The 12,643-nt window shown below is 45.0% G+C and overlaps 1 protein-coding gene across 1 annotated transcript in view; it reads right to left on the bottom strand.

The window, feature by feature from the left end:
- Positions 1–12,643, bottom strand: part of Col4a4 (collagen type IV alpha 4 chain) — a 129,953-nt gene that overhangs the window by 100,655 nt on the left and 16,655 nt on the right. The window contains exons 3-4 of the mRNA XM_042679354.1: positions 10,355–10,397; positions 6,957–7,034 (exon numbers count right to left, since the gene is read on the bottom strand). Coding sequence (XP_042535288.1) covers positions 6,957–7,034; positions 10,355–10,397 — 121 coding nt within the window. The remainder of the gene's footprint in view (positions 1–6,956; positions 7,035–10,354; positions 10,398–12,643) is intronic.

The raw sequence follows: 12,643 nt of genomic DNA, 5'->3' as shown, positions 1-12,643 counted from the left end.
CCCCCTCTTTTTTTTTTGAGTGTTGAAGTGTAATTTGGTTAGCGAGACAATAGGTGTCACTAAAATACCATTTAAATCTTCAAGCAGGCCTCGGTGGGCTGCACAATTTCTTTTTTTTAATGGGAGGGGACCATAGTGGAGTTTGAACTCCGTTCTCCATCTTTCTAATTAGGCTTTCTCACCTCTGAGACACATACCCACTTCAGCCTGCCTAAGTATTTCTAACAATGCCTCCGGGTGTTAGGAAAAGATGCCCGGATATTAGAAAGAGTTATAGAAACAAATAATGAAAAGGCATTGCACTAAGAGCAGACAATCCTACAAGACTGGCAGTGCTAGCACTTTGTTTTTGGATAGCTAACCTTTAGCATTCACTGGAGAACACGTTTCTCCTGTCTAAGCCAAGGCTACTGGAATGGGTGTCACACTTCCTCCAGCTGTGGCTAGAGGATTTCTAATTCTATCAGATCCAAGTTTAAGGGTTGGCCCCAGCTGCCTGTCCCTGCCATTCTCCTGCCCCTCACCTGCATATCCCCAGGAAAATCACCACATTGCCTATCCAGGGAGTAGCAAGAACCTTGGCCTCTTCTGATGCACCCCCAAAGTACTCTGAAAAGTACTCAGTATTCACTGAGTACTTGTAAATAGTGGCTGGAAAGTGAACTTTAAAAGTCTCTCTCCCACGGCTCTGAGCTCGCAGTCTCATCCCGTGCTTATTTTCTGAATAAATGGAGAGGTATTACGATTAAGATGGTATAACAGAGAACAAACAATACAAGAATCTCGGAGATGCAGCTGCCTGTCTCCCTATGGATTTCTTGGCACTTGAAAGTCCAACTTTCTCTTTTTTTTGGACAAGTTTTAAAGCTTGAACTCAGGGCCTGGGCACTGTCCCTGAACCATTTTACTCAAGGCTAGTGTTCTACCACTTGAACCACAGCTCCACTTCCAGCCTTTTGGTGGTTAATTGGAGATAAGAATATCACTGACTTTCCTGCCCAGATCTCAGCATCCCAAGTAACTAGGACTATAGGCGTAAGCCGCCAGTGCCCAGCTCTTTCCCGCTTTAACATCCCAATAATCCAATGTGCTCACTAAGTTCAGCCGATGGAACCCTTGTCCTGGGCGTCCTCTGACTTTCCTGCAATTTTTCCATGAAACCGTGCCGTATTTGAAACGCACTTCATTACTCGCTCTTATTTCTCTCTGGGAGCGTGGCTGCCTCGAAGGTAGCTCCGGCTTTGCTCCCTGGAGCTCAGTGCAGCCCATTTGCTGAGCTCTGCTCCCAGCCAGACCTGGCCTCAAGCTGCCTCACAGAGATGGCCGGTTCTTGCTCCCCAAGTGGAGATGCAGCACATCATTGACAGTGAAGGAAGTGACACTTCCTCATGCCTTCCCTTTCCTGGAGACATCCCAAACCCTGCCTAGAAAACAACAACAACAACAACAGAAAAAGTTTCACGAACAACTACCTAGGAAATTCTACCACTGTCAATCTCATCCTTTGACTTGCATTCCTTTGTTCAACAATCACCTTCACTGCTCCTAACAGGAAGCCTTTGGGCGAGGGGAGCCAGTATCATAACCAGGAGGCAGCAGGCTGGCTGCCACCAGGAGATGCGTGTTAACAGTACAGACCAGAAGGAAGAAAAGTCCCTTTGCCTTGAGAGGACAAGTGCATTTCTCTGCCCCCGTGGTTCTCCACACCAATGGCCCCTCCCAGCCTTTCCCTCCTGCAGGGGAGAATTACCCAGTGATTTAAAAAAAAGGTAAGCCTGAGAGTTAATAGGGAATAGGTTATGGCAGAAAGGGTGAAGAAAGAAACACACACACACACACACACACACACACAGAAATCATGACAGATCATCTGGTTGTCACCAGATTTTTAAGAAACTTGAATTAGCATAAATTAATGATACAAGAGAGCCTCATTGTGATATATATATATATATATATATATGTATTTGTTAGATCAAGGCCAACCCATCTGCATTAATCCTTCTGAACCCCTTCCCGCCTGTCCCCCTCCTTTTGGATTGATTTTGGTGGGTTTCTTTATGTGCTTCCTTCACAATTGATTCATATGAACTATAGGATGTAAAACAAAATCATTGCTCTGAACCATTTAGTCGCTGAAATTACAGAGTGTCCCAAAACACAGCTCTGGGTGTGCGAGAAGGGGTCTGAGGGTTGCAACTCTGGGTACGAGTGATGGCAAAACATCAAAACACGAGGAAAAACACGACTAAAAATTAAACTTCCTCATGTAAATTCCATCTATCAAGGCATGTGCTCTGAACAGTGGGAAGGATGCGTGGATGACATTTTGTACGAGACCTACTTCAGTGAGAGATGATTCCCAAAAGGGAAGTCACTAATACTTGATTTGGGATTTCAGGCCAATACATCTAAGGCAGTTTTTTTAGACTTGAGCCATTTGATCTCCTGTGTGAAAAATCACCACAGCATCAGGTTGATAACTCTGCAGTTTCTAGACTCCCTTGAATGAATGATAAAATGTGCACATAGTTTTTATTTTCCTGGAATAAACTAGAAGAGGTAATATAATAGAATGACCTCAGTTCCTAAAGCAGGGAACCGAAGATGAGATAAATTATATTTTAAGTGTTCACTGTGAATCATGGGGTAGGGTACACTTTTTTTTTTTTAATGACTCATGTTTACTTCTTTATTCTTTCCTATGTTTCCAAAAACTCCTGCCACAGAGACTTTTTTTTTGCTTCAATACCAAGGTTTGAACTCAGTGCTTCACACTTGCTAGGTTGGCACTCTACCACTTGAGCCACATCTCCAGCTTGGCGTCTTTGGAGTTGGAGTTTCAAAGACTTTTCTACCTGGGTTGGTCTGGAGCCATGATCCTGTGGCTCTCAGCCTCCTGAGCAGATATATGAATAGTCACCAATTCCTGGCTATCAATCCATATTGCTTCTAATCAAAATTCAATGTTTTGTTTCTTATCCAAGGGAAATACTGCCTTAGCTGCGGTAGGTTTCGAACTTCTTTGCCTACACACAAGCGAGGGTGTGAGGGCAAATTGTTGTAATATTTCATGAGTGCTTCAGAGAGCACATGCTAGCAACCTATCAAGAAGGCCAGACGGCAGTGCTTAATCCCAGCAGACCTACAGATAAGTAGAGAGGCATAGAAGCAGAGGACTGGCTGGACGCTGGCTAGGGAGAGGCAGAGAGGCTGAGATTCACAGGAAGGCCAGCGGAGTGGCTTCAACCCTGACCTCCTATAAGAAGGATGGGCAGGAAGGACAGCAGAAGACAGGAAGTGGGAGGAAGCATTCAGGAAAAGGTGGAGAAGAGACCAAGGAGCAGTGAGGCCGACCACAGGCCTAGCAAGTGCACTGCTGTGGCTAGACTGCATTCTGGGCATCTAAGGAATCATCCCATGGTTCTCTGCCCTTGGTGTGTCCCATGCAGGACTCCTGGGATTCAGCATCTTCCCATTATAATCGTCCCTTGGGAGCCGGCGCTGTGTGTCCAGAGGCTGGTGAGCTGCTGACCACGGAGTGACCACTTCTCAAACTGGGTCCCAAGGATGGCCGGCCACGTCCCCAAGTTCCAGCTGGGAAGTGCTGCCCACTCTGCACTGCCCAGGGAGAACCCAGACCTCAAGAAGCACACAGGTTCCTGGCTTGGGGTACAACCTGGCCCCATCCCACCACGAATGCCACCCAGGAGCCAGGATGTACAGCCCCTGCCACGCCCGGCCTGCACTGGCTGGCCATCAAGGAAACTAAAGCAGGACCTGCCCACCTGAGTTCACCAAGCGACACTAAGCCCAGGTGTTGGAACCTTCACGTCATTGCCTTTCCATGCCCTGGGAGCAAGAAATAGAGGTGAGGCCAGACACCTGGCTTGGCCAGGCCTTCGCAAGTCATTAGAGAAGCTGTGTCTTCTATCTTCAGCCAGAAGGAATCCTAACACCTGGCCTTGGGAGCTGTCTGGGGGCCAGCACGGGCCTTCTTCATACCTAGGCTTCCCTCTGGGTTAGAAATGGCTGGATCTCTGGTGGAATGGCCACCTGGGGAGCCAGGCATTTTAGGGTGCTAAGCAGCACCCCAAACCTCCAGCCACCAGTCAGCCACAGCAGCAGGAGAGCTTCAGGTTCCAGCTGTGATGACTTGGGGATGTTTCAGGACATCTGTCCCCTGGGAGGCTGGGAAGCAAAATGACTCCCACCGGAAGAGCACTGAATTACAGAGAACAGAGAACACAACTCCGATTCCTAAGGACACAGGGGGAACCACTAGAACAACCTCAGCTTTGTTTAAGGGAGACGATGGACTGAGCTCCCCTAGCCACAACGCTTCTGTTTTGTGGATCCTCTTCCCTTTCAGCACAGGGCAAATCAGAGCCATTTTTTTCCCTTGGGCCTCAAGCCGAAAGGTCTTACCACTGAGGTGCACAGGTGGTGTGTTTTGCTTTGTTTTGTTTATTCCCTTCTTGGCATATGCAGAATGCTGGTGTGTTTGCATTCATAACCTCACGCAAAATCCAGGGCTGTTTTTGTTTTGTTTGTGTCAACCATTTGTGAAGGCGCCTGGAAGAGCTAGGGAACTTCTTGGCATCTTGGTGTCTGGTATCCTAACTTAACTCGAAGGTATGATTGTTGAATTTTTCTAAGCTCAAGGTCAAAATTAGGATGCCTCAAATTTTGGTTGTATTGCTGGGGGGGGGAGCAGTTTAAATATAAAAGAATGTGTTGCAATGTATAAGAAAGAAAGGAAGAAAGAAAGAACAAGAGAAAGAATGAAGATAGGAAGGAAGGAAGGAAGGAAGGAAGGAAAAGAAAGAAAGAAAGAGAGGGAGGAAAGAAAGATAAAGAAAGAAAGAAAGCGAGTGAGAGAGAGAGAGAGGGAGGGAGGGAGGGAGGGAGGGAGAAAGGAAGGGAGGGAGTGAGGGAGGAAGAAAGGAAGGAAAGAAAGGAGGAGGGAGGGAGGAAGGAAGGAAGGAAAGAAGGAAGGAGGGAAGGGAGGAAGGGAGGGGTTAGCTGCTGGGGAAGGTGGTTAATACCTTCTAGATACTTGGGAGGCAGAGGTAGGAAGATCATAGTCAGAGAGTAGAGTTGAATAAAAAGCATGAGACTATCTGGAAAATAACTAAAGCAAAAAGGGACTGGGGGCCTACTTAACTAGTCTAGCACCTGCTTAGTAAATGCAAGAACCTGACTTCAAACCCCAGTACCTTCAAAATAATAACCGGAATACTAATGCCATCCCTTCTGTGTGGTGGCAGAGCACGGTGAGGAGAAACCCCAGACCCCATTCTCAGGAAAGCAATGTGTTGCAGCAGTAATGCCTGATCCCTATTGAGCTGTGCTGTTTTGAGAACAAGGCTCACCCTGTGGGTGGATATGGATGCTGTTCTGGTCACGTGTGGAAGTTCCAGTTCCCAGTAGATGCCATTCAGATGGGAGCTGGCAGCTCACACCTGTAATCTGCGCTACTCAGGAGGCTGAGATCCTAGGATCATGGTTTGAAACCAGCCCAGGCCAAAAAGTCTGAGAGAATCTTATCTCAAATTAAGCATAAAAGCTAGATGTGCAACTATGGCTCAAGTGGTAGAGCACCAGCCTGAGCCAGAAAGCCAACTTGAGAGCACAAGACCCTGAGCTCAAGCCCCAGTACTGGAACAGCAACAATAAAAAGGCCCCAGTCCACAGTATTTTACTTCTGAAGTCTGAATGGGTGACGATGCATTCCAAGGCCCTTAAATTGTCCAAAGCTCCTGAAATGCATCCCTTTCTTGTAAGACTGTGCTAGTAGTTTGGAACAGAGCTGAGTTGACACATAATCGAATATATTTAAGGAAGTACAGAATGATAGTCCAATGCACTTACACATGACAGTAATTTTAATCAGAGAAATGTTAGTTCAAATACTTCAGCACAGATGAACTGGTGGGCAGCGGGTGGCTGTTTAAGAACGCAGGAGAGCCATGTGTGAAGGCTCAGGAGACCTGAGAAGCAGTCACTGAGAGGATCTCTCTGTTTCACAGAATAGATAGCAGCCTGGTGATCCTGAGCACAGTTCTGGTTGGACTTGAGCTAGATACTAACCTGCTCTGTGCCTCCCTGTGGGCAGTCAGTGAGCCTTAGCCTTGAAAGCACATAGAATAGTGTATGGGAAATTCTGACCAGACAATAATCATAGCCATTATGAGATGGTATTCTATGGTGCCATCTACCCAAAAGCCTTCTGGCCAAGGGTCTAGAAGCATTATTTCAAACAAGGTTTACACGAGCTTTGGTTCATCCTTTATCCTAGCTACTTGGAAGGCAGAGAGATGAGGAAGATCACAATCTGTGACCAATCTAGGCAAAAAAAACCAGTTAACAAAACCCCATCTCAATCAATAAGTATGCATGGCAACACACACCTGTGATCCCAGCTACTTACAAAGCCATAGATAGGAGGATCTTGGTCCTGGCTTACCCTGGATCAAAGCATGGGAACCTATTCTGACTCAAAAAAGTGCTGAGGGTGTGGCTCAAGTGGTAGAGTGGCTGCCTAGCAAACGCAAGGCCCTGAGTTCAAACTCCAGCCCTCATAGACATCCAGACACACACATACCAACACTGTTATACAACCCGAATGTCAGCAAGACAACCTAGTGTGCATGAGGCAACCCCAGGACCCCGGCTTCATTGAGCGATTCCTATGACTAGCATCCTGGGAAATCTGCTGCACAGACTGCATTCTGAACGTGACACCCAGTTTATGGGGATTGTGACCATTTATCAGATTGTGAAGAACTCTGACTGGAAATGACATTACCGACTACTGACATGTGCTGTGGCGCTGAGACACGTGTTAAATATTCGCCGTGGTTCAAAATCCAGCTAAGCTGTCCCTGTTAAATATTCACAATGGTTCAAAATCCAGGTAAACTTTCCAGGGATTTTTTTTTTATGCCACTTACCCGAGATCCCTTCTCAGGAAAACACAGGCAAACTGAGCAATCTCTTCCTCCACAAGGACCGACATATTTCTTGCCAGTCTGAAAAGTAAAGCAGTTTGTTATATATTCCAGCCCGCATCATTTAGATTAGCAACCAAGATATAAATTAGAATGAGCATTGGAGTTGTCTAGTTTATGGGAATTTCATAGAACCCTACTGCTTTTGGATCAATGAGAAACAAAGACACACACACACACACACACACACACACACACACACACACACACAAAACACAAGAGTAAGAGAATGCTATCTTGGACTCAAACTCATGATCCTTCTGCCTCATTTTCCTGAGCGTTAGGGTCATAAATGTGCACTACCACAATTGGCTGCAAAGACTAACATTGATAGATGAAAACACAAAGCATCAGCCAGGGGTGGGTGGCTCACACCTATAATCCTAAGTACTCAGGAGGCTGAGATCTGAGGACCATGGTTTGAAGCTAGCCTGGACCGATTATTTCCAATCATCCACCAAAAAAATCAGAATTGGAGTTGTAGCTTCAGGTAGTAGAGCACTAGCCTGGAGCAAAAAGCTCAGGGACAGCGCTCAGGCCCTGAGTGTACATGTACGCACATGCACGCACGCGTGCACACATACACACTGCGATGAGGCACTTACACAGTGGCATAAGGAGGCCAGATTACAAGAGAAAGGAGCTCCCAGCAATAAGGAAAATATCTTGGGGAACTATCATTGGAGGAAAAAAAATCTTCCTTCAGAAGCCACTTTGGCCAGAAATGTCTATAGTTTCTGTCTCCCATTTGGACTTAATTTACTAGATGGGAAGAGTCTAGACAGTCACCCCAACCTCAGGCCAACCATTCATGCCCACTGAATCTTGTATAAAGGACACACTTGACCTTGCTTCCAAATCTCTTTGCTCTGCCTCTCACATCAGCTAGGATTTGAGTCCTCCATTGCATTTTCCTGAGAGCAATTCTCCACCCTTTTTGTGCTCAGGGTTAAAATAGTTCTTCCTATAATTTCCCAACACTCCAAGACGTTCTTATATTATCCTTCCCCTCCCTCCAAAAAAGCTGGGCCTAGCATTGAGCTCCATCATCACAGCTGAACAGAAAGGATACATACATAGGAGAGTCAACATGCAGGCCAGAATGGACAGAAAGCAAGACCCAACTGGGGAAAAAACCAAACACAATAGAAAAACAAAACCAAAAAGGGCTGGCAACATGGCTTAAGTGGTAGAGCACTTCAAAGGGCACAGCCCTAAGTTCCAACGCCAGCACTCCCTTCCAAAATGCATCTGGAGTTTCAGAAATATATGTTTCTTGAGTTCTGACTGCCAGTGCTATCTAGGAATACATGAGTTCTTAATCTGGATAAAGAAAAATATATTACTACTCAGGCCCAGATTGGGACAGGACACAAAAACTAAAGTCAGCCAGCTCAAGCACTTGGGTTCATTCAAGGTTGGGGTTGAGTTAATGTGTTCACTGAAATATCAAAATAACCAGAAAAAGAAACAGGAGTCCGTTGATTAGATGGCTTGATAACAAAGACAGGTTATTTATTTTTTTCTTATTTTTGCCAAGCATTGCAGAGATATTTGTAGTAGGATTCTATGTCAGGAAGGATTATTTACAAATAGACTCAATAAACACCCCAGTAAGCATTTATACGGTGTTTAATTTAAAGGTGTGTTTCAAATAATAAAACCATTTTAAGAGACAGGTGAATTCACCAAACTCAGCCCCACAACACACATACAAACACACCCACACAAAACACAATGCACATCTACACAAACTATACCACCACAGAGATGCATACACAAAACATACCACCCACATCACATATACACACAACACACTAAATGCATACACCATACACATCATACACCACACACATCCCCACCATACTACACGCACAAAACATATATATATATATATATATATATATACTACACACACATACATACCCCACTATAATCATACATCACGTATCAATGTAATACCACACACACACACACACACACACACACACACACACACACACTCCACAGGAGCAAACTGGAGATCCAGTGTCTACATGCACATACTTCTGGTGATTTGGGAGCTGTTTCTTTATTCCCCCATGTATTCCTCAGTACCGCATCATTTTCACATTAGCGTCTACCTCAGAATCATTCTAAAGTAACTTTAAGAGCTTCCCTGTACAGCAAGTGCTGAAACTTGCTGACCACTCACGCTGATCAACATTCAAGTCACTTCCTACTTTAGGAACTGAATATGACCTGTATGCATTCACCTTTGTGCATGTCAGAATAAATATATATGAGACATTACAAAAAGACACATTCCTGTAGAGGTAAGAGCATTCTCAATCTGATGGATGATGTTGACTTGCCTTCCTCAGATACTGCACCCATGTGTGTTTTATCTTCCTTTCCTATCCAGTTATTAAAGACCCAGTCTTGGCATGGTGTTTCTAGACTGTTCCACAGGCTTGGGGTAGGGGGGTGTCCAGGACAGAACATTCCTGATTCAGGAATTACATTCATTTCCGGGAACAAGGGGGGCAAAGGCAGTGATATTCAAAATTCAGTGACTTTTACAGTAGAAAACAAAAGAATCTAATACAAAAGTAAGCTTAGAAAATGAGAAGCAGGTGAGATGAGTAGAAGAAAATGGAGGTATGTACATTCTGGTTGGTTTCCACTGGAGATTTTAGCAAGACTAGAGTTGAATGAAGGAATCACAGAGTCTTGAGTCAGTTAAAGGATGAATCATTGGCAGAGACAAGAACCCAGGGCCCCACACATGTGTTTGTTTCCAACTTATAGGAAAAAAGAGTTTCAGTTTCTATTTTCATTTGCTTTTTTAAAAAGACCTAGGATTACTTGAGCCCCTGAGTCCCACGCCAGATGAATCCTCTTCAGCCTGAGTTACAAGCCGCCCTGACAAGGGTTCCCAGAAACTTCCCTGGCCATTTCGAATAACATAAAATGCTTTCCCGAGAAAGCAGGAGAAAGAGGGCCTATTACAAGATGTTCTGGGTTTATCTCTCCAGAACTGAAATATTTGACTTAGTATTCTATCTCATGATTTAATCCTGAGATGGCCAAGCTGCCTCTTGTCTACCTCAAAAGGATAAAAAAAGGTTTTAAAAGATTGCATCAGTTATAAAATAAAGAAAATTTCAATACCTAGGTAGTTCCATCAGCAGTTTTGGTCACTGTGACTAAAGAAATCTTAGAATTTGTCTAGTCCAAATCCCCAATTAACAGCTGAGGAAACTATTGTTGCAGAAGCCGACTTCTTCACACATGACAAAACCCATACATCCAATAGAGTGAATTCTCAGTAAGTAACCAGAGTGAATTCTTGAACTCACCCCGCACGTGTGTTGCACCGAAAACAGAATAAGTACAAGTGACCTAGAGAAAAAGCAAAATCCACATTAATTGACACTGTTTATTTTCATGTGAAACAAGCTTGCCAAAAATAAAAGTAAAATAAATAAAAAGATAAAGGAATTAATTCCAGACAGCTTCTTCTCCTTGCGGATAGGCTTCGACCACAGGCTGGTGGTTCATCTGTGCCAAGACCAGACAGAGGTTTGCCCTCCCTCTGGATGCCTTCCTTTCCTCTCCTCGTCTTAACCAATCAAGAAAGAGAGATTGCATGCCTGCCATTGTGCTGGAATCCTCTGATGATAGGGTGGGGATGGCCAGCGAGCAACCAGAGGGGAGAGAAAAGATGGAACTGTGCTCAGGGACTTGGCTGAGGCCAGGCTATCCTAGAGGTCACCAAATGGGAGCCACTGCAAGGGGCAGGGGGAAGGAGTTGTGACAGGAAACCTGGCTGGACTAGGAGAATGGCAAAAGCAAAATGATTTGGGGCTCATTAGGGAAGAGTTAAGCAGTCCAGGGCCTTGTATGTGAAAGACAGAAATCTAACTGAATAACATCACTATTATACAGTTTAACAAAGGAGGAATACATTTTTGGGGGGAGGTCTGGTCGTGGAGCCTGAACTCTGGGCCTGGGCGCTGTTCCTCAGCTCTTCAGCTCAAGGCTAGTGCTCTACCACTTGAGCCACAGCGCCACTTCCGGCTTTTTTGTTTTTGCTTATGTGGTGCTGAGGAATCGAACCCAGGGCCTCATGCATGCAAGGCAAGCGCTCTACCACTGAGCCGCCTTCCCAGCCACAGGAATATATTTTTTTAAAAGGAGGAGGCCACCAAATATTCACGAATGTTTGCTGACACTTATCCAAAACCCCTCAATGTTTCAGCCTTCAGTTTGGTCATCTCACTTGTCCTGAACAGTTGTGGTGGGCTGGACTTCCCATCTACCCCCTGGCTGGTAGAATTGGGTTCTATATGGGTTCTGCAGACAGTCTTTTCTCCACCGGAGCCCACTTTCTCTCATGATCTTTAAGTAGTTGTACAAGGCAACACTGCACTTTATAAGCACAATGCAATTCGACCAATGCCATCCCTCCCATTGTTCTCCCCCATCCCTCCCATCCCTCCCCATTTCTTCAGGTTACCCGTGGAATCCCCATTCTGCATGAGCCTCCCTTCTCTGCCTTCTAGGTCTTCCTGCTGATCAGCTAACATCTGGCTAGGAAGACAGGCCAGTAGAGAGACAGGTCTGGCCGGGCTTTTCTGCCTTCCATCTAAGTCTTCATGTACCCAGCGTACTACTGGAATTAATGATTACAATCAAGGCAACATTTTTAACATAGTCACTACGTAAATGAAGAGCAAGTATGGCGGTGTTAGATACAGGGGGGAAAATGATTTTAAATCAAGTTGACAATGAATTAACCATTTCTGTTGTGAAGTAAGTTCTTACTACCTTGGGCATTTGTAAGTAGTATTTATTGTATCCTATGATCCCAGAGTGATTTGACTTCTGTGCATTATGAATCTTTTATTGCCACCTCATTCTATCTTGGCTTGTTGATTGAATTTTCTACTTAATTAAATAGTTAAAATCATAATTTTACAAACCATCCAAAGTGGAGTGTTTCTCCCATATATTCTCTACAAAAAGAAGACTTGACTGCACTTCTGAGATGGGAATGCACTTCCCTCCCCACCCCCCACCCCCAACACACCTTCTTCCCTTCACTGTCCACAAATGGATAGTCATTGTCTTCGGAACTCTTCATGTGCTTGTTAGTGGCCTTGGCTCCCCACACCTTTTCATTCCCATCTAACAGTCTCATTCAGCTCCAATTGGCTGCCATTATTTATCGCCATCGGCACAATGGCTCAGAGCATCTCACTGGTGAAAGGCAGTGTCACAAAGGCCGGGTTCCTGAACACAGGGAGAATTTGATTCCTTGCTTTCTCCCAGGTTCTAGAAACCACCTGTGGCCTATTCTGTCTTCAGATTTCAAATTACTACCTGAGTTATATTCAGCTGGAAATGGCTGGTTGAGACTTTGTCTTGCTGCCTCTCTCTGGGCTCTCCTTCTGTAGTCACATCTTCTTTTCTCAGTTTTAAGGATCCTTGTCATCGCTGGACCAATCAAGTGATCAGCAACCACCCTTCATCTCAAGATCAGCTAACTGTCAATCTGAGCTCCATCAGGAAACTAAACCTCCCTTGGATGTCACAGATTGGGTGGATTAGGATTCAGATACATTTAGGGTGGATAAAGTTTCCAT

The sequence above is a fragment of the Dipodomys spectabilis genome, unplaced genomic scaffold, assembly GCF_019054845.1.
Source record: "Dipodomys spectabilis isolate Male_0828 unplaced genomic scaffold, ASM1905484v1 ptg000051l, whole genome shotgun sequence".
Lineage (NCBI taxonomy): Eukaryota > Metazoa > Chordata > Mammalia > Rodentia > Heteromyidae > Dipodomys > Dipodomys spectabilis.
This window is presented reverse-complemented; position numbering and strand designations above follow the sequence as displayed.